Genomic DNA, 8,248 nt, shown 5'->3' with positions numbered 1-8,248 from the left:
AACAGGCACCAGAGACCAGGGCTTCTCAAACAGGCACCAGAGACCAGGCTTCTCAAACAGGCACCCAGAGACCAGGGCTTCTCAAACAGGCACCCAGAGACCAGGGCTTCTCAAACAGGCACCCAGAGACCAGGGCTTCAAACAGGCACCCAGACCGGGCTTCAAACAGCACCCGAGACCAGGGCTTCTCAAACAGGCACCCAGAGCCAGGGTTCTCAAACAGGCACCAGAGACCAGGGCTTCTCAAACAGGCACCCAGAGACAGGGCTTCTCAAACAGACACCAGAGGCCAGGCTTCTCAAACGGCACCAGAGACAGGCTTCTCAAACAGGCACCCAGAGACCAGGGCTTCTCAACAGGCACCCAGAGACCAGGGCTTCTCAAAGGCACCCAGAGACCAGGGCATCTTGTGAGTGAATGTTGACAATTAAAACATGTTTCCCTTTTGAAGGACAAATGTCATCAATCATTCAAAACAGTTGCAGTCTAGTTGACAGCACGGCCAGCAAGCCAGGACCAGTAGGAGACACAGTCTAGTTGACAGCACGGTCAGCCAGCCAGGACCAGTAGGAGACACGGTCTAGTTGACAGCACGGCCAGCCAGCCAGGACCAGTAGGAGACACGGTCTAGTTGACAGCACGGCCAGCCAGCCAGGACCAGTAGGAGACACAGTCTAGTTGACAGCACGGCCAGCCAACCAGGACCAGTAGAAGACACGGTCCTGTGAGTTTCTCTTGGTAAAGTGGTGTCAATGGTGGATAGTGCAACAAGTTGTCTCACCTGCCCTGAAGTAGTAAGGAGCATCCTCTTCTTTTTGGATCCTATCTGTGAATAACTGCAATTACAATGGAGGGACAAGTTATACAATTATCTGTGGTATAATTGGTCAGAAATGTTATGGAATATTTTTATTTATTTAACCTATATTTAACTAGGCAAATCAGTTAAGAACAAATTCTTATTTTACATTGACGGCCCTACCCCGGCCCAAACCCTCCCTTAACCCGGACGACGCCGGGCCAACTGTGAGTGTCCCTATGGGACTCCTTCCGATCACGGCCGGTTGTGATACAGCCAAGGATCGAACCAGGGTCTGTAGTGACACRTCTAGCACTGAGATGCAAGTGCCTTAGACCGCTGCGCCACTCGGGAGGCCATATAATGTGTCTAGGAGGAGTGTGGTCCAAATGCCCCAATGTCATCTCAATGTCATCTCTATGTCACAATGTGATCCCTATGTCATCTCTATGTCTCTATGTCACAATGTCATCTCAATGTCATCTATATGTCTCTATGTCACAATGTCATCTCTATGTCATCTCTATGTCTCTATGTCACAATGTCATCTCTATGTCATCTCTATGTCTCTATATCACAATGTCATCTCTATGTCATCTCTATGTCATAATGTCATCTCTACAAAGCTCCTATCTAAGTAACTGCAATTACAACAGAGGGACAATTATCATGTACAAACCTTTCAGTGATAAAATATGAGGATACAACTACTGAGAATAGATTCTATAAGGAGTGTGGCCTTCTCTACAAACCCTTTAATAAAAGGCTGCTTTACAGATAAACAATTATAGTGGGTACAGTAGCCTACATGTTTAGGGAACACTGTCCAATTGTAACAGTTCAAATTAGGGTTATCACTATTTTATAGTTATTGCAACATCAGTATGGTGAGGTCAACTCGACCATGAAAAGTGAACATCACAGACAGCGAGTCTGTCATTCAGTATCAATGAACATCACAGACAGCGAGTCTGTCATTCAGTATCAATGAACATCACAGACAGAGAGTCTGTCATTCAGTATCAATGAACATCAATGAATCCTTCAATAATATACATGAACTAATACAACAGACAATTATTACGCACACACACACACACACATAATTATCTTACTCACTCCAATTTCTTGAATTTCTCTCTCCCGGCAGCGACATATTGTTCCCCGCTCTGTAGATGGTCCAGGCAGGCCACCCGATGCCCCATTCTCGGGGTGTAGATGTTCCGCACCGCTCCGAACGGAGCCTGCACACCCCCAGTCACATCTCGAAGAAAAGTGTCAAAATTGGACACTCTCTTTTGGTTTACCACTAACCGGCGAGCCTCGTAAAACGGATCTCCATTTCGATAAACGAAAATGTTCTTCACGACAGGTTGGGATAGAAAATTGGGCTTTTCAGAGTTCATGACGATTGGAGTGGTCAAAGTATCGAAGGCTATGCTAGATCATTTCCCCAGAAAAATAAAAATGCATCCAATTTCAACGTAGTAAACCACACTGTTACAGGATAGGACGGTGGTCACTATCGATACGCCATTTACGGATATTTTAGGTCCATTCGGTCCACATTTTCAAATGAGCATCTTGAGCTTCGCATAAAATAGTCCACTGCGCAACCTGAACGAAAGTTATGCTACTTTGAAGATAGCTGAGTTCTTCAAGCGTGCARGTTATCCAGGTAAATACTTCCTGGTAAAAATTATTCTGAATGTAACGGGAACAACTTCATKAAAGGCACATYCAGAGTCAGGTTGCGTGCCCCGTTATGCCCAGGTGACCGTAGAAGTCTCGTGTGTATCATACCGTTTTCCTACGGTTCAGCGCCGAGGTATCATGGGAAGGCAGGTGTTGAGCCGTTTCTATAGAAACACACACGATACACAGTCACACCGCTTGTCACGAACTATACCGACACAAGCAACAGGTGGGTTAATAACTAAACTAAAAAGATGTGCGTGGAATATAAACGTTGTGAATGAGGAACAAGCCGTAAGCACACGTATAACTCTGTACAAAGAAAAGTGAATAGAATCAATTTACAAATAAAAAATATATGGAAACTTAAAGGCCCAATGTAGACGTTTTTATCTCATTAATAAATCATTTCTGGTTAACAATGAAGTATCTTACCGCAAGTGTTTTAAATTAAAATGGTAAAAAAAAAATAAAGAAATGTGTTATTCGCATATAGCAGCTTATAAAGCAAGAATGTTGCTAGGAGTCTGGGAGTAGTCTGAATGGGGAAGGGAAAACTGAAAACTGGCTGTTATTAGCAGAGAGGTTTGGAACTCTCTTATTGGTCTATAAACGGATTAACCCCACGGGGATGGTCACCACGTGATGTCTTTCCCGACCAGCTCTCACAATTAAAGTTCATTTGCATAATTTTCACTATTTCACAGTATTATTCCAAKCACCTAGTGTGGAAATATATTATAACACACAGCACTGGGCCTTTAAAAGTTTGAAAAGTAATTTAGTTTTAATGAGATATCAAGGGGCCAATTGGAGGTCCTGTGTTGGATGTTGAAAGAATAAGAAAAACATGTTTGTTTTGTGGACTATATATTGTGTTGCGTGGCAACAGAGATGCAGAACATTTCACAGTGTGTTTGCTCTCAAAGGTGCAATACGCAGAAACATCTCCGACCATTTCCTGATTGCTAAAATTCGAATAGTTCGCCGAAATTTCAGTTGATGTGACAAAACAAGCAGTCATTGTGTAGAGAATCATTGTACCATCTAAACTGCTGTGAAATATATTTTCCATAACCCGAAAAATATCATTTTCATCTGTTTGAATCTGGTGAACAAAACCTAAAAGTAAAAGACTCAAAAACTAAACTTAAGAACGGGAAGCATAGAAATATCGCACAAAGAACTCATCACCAGCTTCTTAGACTTGTTTTCAATGAGAATCACAGATCTATAACTGACATTTCTATGTGAATTTCCGTCGCTTCGGCCAAAAAGTGACATATTGCAGCTTTAAACATGGAGGTAAGGTCACACCAGGACAACAGAGGTGATGAATGTCATTTTGTTATTTCTGAAATAATGCCTAATTTCCATGGTAAATTTACAATGACACGATTTTACAATATTGTAGATTATTCTGTCAATCGTACTTGTAGACCTATAAGTATTACTACAGATCTATCCAGCTTTTAAATCCTCTACAACCCACCGAGAGATCCCTCAAACATCACAGCTACAGGATCACAGTGTGTTGTTACTCACAAGGCCACAAGATGGTGCCATAGTATTAGATGTTGAACCAGTCTCTCTCTCTCTCTCTCTCTCTCCTCTCTCTCTCTCTCTCTCTCTTCTCTCTCTCTCTCTTTCTGTCTCTCTCTTTCTGTCTCTGTCTCTCTCTCTCTCTTTCGTCTCTGTCTCTTCTCTCTCTGTCTTCTCTCTCTCTCCTCTCTCTCCTCTCTCTCTCTCTCTCTCTCTCCTCTCTCCTCTTCTGTCTCTCTCTCTCTGTCTCGTCTCTCTCTCTCTTTCTGTCTCTGTCTCTGTCTCTCTCTCTCTCTCTCTCTTCTCCTCTCTCTCTCTCTCTCTCCTCTCTCTCTCTCTCTCTTCTGTCTCTCTCTCTTCCTCTCTCTCTCTTCTGTCTTGTCTCTGCTCGTCTTCTCTCTCTGTCTCTCTTCTCTCTCCTCCTCTCTCTCTCTCTCTCTTCTCTCTCTCTCTCAGTCTGTCTCTTCTCGTCTTCTCTCTCTCTCTCTCTCTCTTCTCTCGTCTCTCTCTCTCCTCTCTGTCTCTCTCTCTTCTCTCTCTTTCTGTCTCTGTCTCTTCTCTCTGTCTATCTCTCTCTGTCTCTCTGTCTCTCTCTTCTCTCTTCTCTCTGTCTCTCTCTCCTCTCTCATCTGTCTCTCTCAGTCTGTCCTCTCTCTCTCTCTCCTCTCTCAGTCTGCTCTCTCTCTCTCTCTGTCTCTCTCTCTCACTCAGTCTGTACAGCCCCGATAAACACTAAATAAGAAAAGAAATCATTTGAACAGAACACACAATCTCAGTCCAACTCAGTCTTTAAAGGGCCAATCCAAGCTGAAACAATAACAACGCTCACCCCACCTCTATTTTGGAAAAATATGAATATATAGAGCTGTGGATGCAGTACTGACCATCCATTACTTCAAATGATAGTTTTAACCATGGTTTGAGACTACACAGTGTTTGTTTACATTTACAATGTTTGCTAACATTGGAATAAAACACGCTTCTATTTTGAGTTCTGATGGGGCGTGACAGTTGAACTAAGCTCAGGAAGCATTTAGAAGAATCAATGGGTATATATCATTCATTTAAAATGCCTAAACTGGCTATAGTAATGTTAGTAAACACCAGCCAAGCTATCAAAGAGCAATGCCAAATACACACCATTTGAGGAGAGAGCCTAAGTCTCTCCTTTGAACAATAAAAACATAATTTGTTAAACCCTATCCTAGAGTGGTTATTAGATGTAGTAATGACGCAGTTAACCCTATCCTAGAGGTGGTTATTAGATGTAGTAATGACAGCAGTTAAACCATCCTAGAGGTGGTTAGTAGATGTAGTAATGACAGCAGGTAAACCCTATCCTAGAGGTTGTTATTAGATGTAGTAATGACAGCGTTAAACCCTATCCTAGAGGTGGTTATAGATGTAGTAATGACAGCAGTTAAACCCTATCCTAGAGGTGGTTATTAGATGAGTAATGACAGCAGTTAAACCCTATCCTAGAGGTGGATATTAGATGTAGTAATAAGACAGCAGTTAAACCCTATCCTAGAGGTGGTTATTAGATGTAGTAATGACAGCAGTTAAACCCTATCCTAGAGGTGGTTATTAGATGTAGTAATGACAGCAGTTAAACCCTATCCTAGAGGTGGATTTATTAAATGTAGTAATGACAGCAGTTAAATCCTATCTAGAGGTGGTTATTAGATGTAGTAATGACAGCAGTTAACCCTATCCTAGAGGTGTTTAGATGTAGTAATGACAGCAGTTAAACCCTATCCTAGAGGTGGTTATTAGATGTTAAGTAAGACAGCAGTTAAACCCTATCCTAGAGGTGGATTTATTAAATGTAGTAATGACAGCAGTTAAACCCTATCCTAGAGGTGGTTATTAGATGTAGTAATGACAGCAGTTAAACCCTATCCTAGAGGTGGTTATTAGATGTAGTAATGACAGCAGTTAAACCCTATCCTAGAGGTGGTCATTAGATGTAGTAATGACAGCAGTTAAACCTATCCTAGAGGTGGTTATTAGATGTAGTAATGACAGCAGTTAAACCTATCCTAGAGGTGGTTATTATATGTAGTAATGACAGCAGTTAAACCCTATCCTAGAGGTGGTTATTTAGATGTAGACTCAAATGCTGCGTAATTGTTCTGCCCTGACAACAGTGGAGGAAGAGAGAAAGAGGAGAGAGAGAAAGGAGAGAGAAAGGAGAGAGAGAGAAAAGATAGAGAAGGAATAGAGAAAGGAATAGAGAGAGAGAGAGAGAAGGAGAGAGAGAGAGAGAGAGAGAGAGAAGAGAGAGAGAGAAGAGAGAGAGAGAGGGAGAGACAGAGAGAGAGAGAGGAGAGAGAAGAGAGAGAGAGAGAGAGAGAGAGGGAAGAGAGAGAGAGAGGAGAGAGAGAGAGGAGGAGGGAGAGGGAGAGGGAAGGGAGAGGAGAGGGAGAGGGAGAGAGAGGGCAGAAGATGACAGATTACGATGACATGAACAATCACAATCACAGTGTAATTTCCCAGGATTCCGTCCGTACATCACTTATGAAATCCTCCTGATCCTCTGCGAACACTGTTCTCTCATCCGTAATCAGTTGGCTGCATTGTGTAGTCAAAACAATATAAGATGAAAATGACAAATCAATCAGGTTATTATGGTGTCTTCAACCCCTCCTCCTTCCTCCCTACTTTAAAAAGACAAGATGCTTGGTGTCATGCTTTGTAAATGATCAGTAGTATCAAATTTCTACATGTTTTCTGGTGTTGTTATTGACCCCTCAGCCAACAGCTGCAGATCATTTTCTGAGATATCCACATTGTTTGTTTGTGTGGTGTGGTGTGGTGTGCTTTGTTTTGTTGTGGTGTGCGTGTGCTTTGTTTTGTTGTGTGGTTGGTGTGCTTTGTTGTAGTGTGGTGTGGTCAATCAATCAATCAGTTTATTTTTATATAGCCCTTCGTACATCAGCCAATATCTCGAAGTGCTGTAAAAAAACCACGCCTAAAACCCCAAACAGCAAGCAATGCAGTGTGAGAAGCACGGTGGCTAGGAAAACTCCCTAGAAAGGCCCAAACCTAGGAAGAAACCTAGAGAGGAACCAGGCTATGAGGGGTGGCCAGTCCTCTTCTGGCTGTGCGCGGTGAGATTATAACAGAACATGGCCAGATGTTCAAAATGTTCATAAATGACAGGAGCATGGTCAAATAATAACAGGAATAAATTTTCAGTTGGCTTTTCATAGCCGATAATTAAAGAGGTTAAAACAGCAGGTCTGGGACAGGTAGGGTTCCAGTAACGCGCAGGCAGAACAGCTGAAACTGGGACAGCAGCAAGCCAGGTGGGACGGGACAGCAAGGAGCCATCATGCCCGGCAGTCCCGACGCACGGTCCCAGGGCTCAGGTCCTCCGAGAGAGAAAAGAAAGAGAGAAGGAGAGAATTAGAGAGAGCCAAATGTTCATAAATGACAAGTATGTCAAATAATAATCAGGAATAAATGTCAGTTGGCTTTCATTAGCCGATAATTAAGAGTTGAGAACAAGCAAGGTCTGGGACAGGTAGGCGTTCCATAACCGTAGGCAGAACAGTTGAAACTGGGACAGCAGCACAGGCCAGGTGGACTGGGGACAGCAAGGAGTCATCATGCCCGGTAGTCCTGACGTATGGTCCTAGGGCTCAGTTCCTCGAGAGAGAGAAAGAAAGAGAGAAGGAGAGAATTAGAGAGAGCCATACTTAAATTCACACAGGACACTGGATAAGACAGAGACGTACTCCGATATAACCAACTGGCCCTAGCCCCCGACACAAACTACTGCAGCATAAATACGTGAGCTGAGACAGGAGGGTCAGGAACACTGGTGCCCATCCGAAGAAACCCCCGACAGGGCAAACAGGAAGGATATAACCCCACCCCACTTGCAAAGCACAGCCCCCCGCACCACTGAGAGGGAAATCTCAACCACACCAACTTACAATCCTGAGACACAGGCCGAGTATAGCCACAAAGATCTCCACCACAGCACAAACCAAGAGGGGGGCGCCAACCAGACAGGAAGATCACGTCAGTAACTCAACCCACTCCAAGGACGCACCTCTCCTAGGACGGCATGAAAGAGCACCAGTAAGCCAGTGATCTCAGCCCCTGTAAGGGTTAGAGGTAGAGAATCCCAGTGGGAGGGGAACCGGCCAGGCAGAAGACAGCAAGGGGCGTTCGTTGCTCCAAGGCCTTTCCGTTCACCTT

At 43.7% G+C, this 8,248-nt stretch overlaps 1 protein-coding gene across 1 annotated transcript in view; it reads right to left on the bottom strand.

Moving 5' to 3' along the window:
* The window catches only part of LOC112077006 (doublecortin domain-containing protein 2-like), a gene marked incomplete at its 3' end in the record, with an annotated part of 10,079 nt that extends 7,417 nt beyond the window's left edge, over positions 1-2,662 (bottom strand). Inside the window, exons 1-2 of the mRNA XM_024143618.2 lie at positions 1,919-2,662; positions 782-836 (exon numbers count right to left, since the gene is read on the bottom strand). Coding sequence (XP_023999386.1) covers positions 782-836; positions 1,919-2,205 — 342 coding nt within the window. The remainder of the gene's footprint in view (positions 1-781; positions 837-1,918) is intronic.
* Between the last annotated feature and the right edge of the window lie 5,586 nt (positions 2,663-8,248).

The sequence above is a fragment of the Salvelinus sp. IW2-2015 genome, unplaced genomic scaffold (genome assembly GCF_002910315.2).
Source record: "Salvelinus sp. IW2-2015 unplaced genomic scaffold, ASM291031v2 Un_scaffold4193, whole genome shotgun sequence".
In the NCBI taxonomy this organism is placed as follows: domain Eukaryota; kingdom Metazoa; phylum Chordata; class Actinopteri; order Salmoniformes; family Salmonidae; genus Salvelinus; species Salvelinus sp. IW2-2015.
This window is presented reverse-complemented; position numbering and strand designations above follow the sequence as displayed.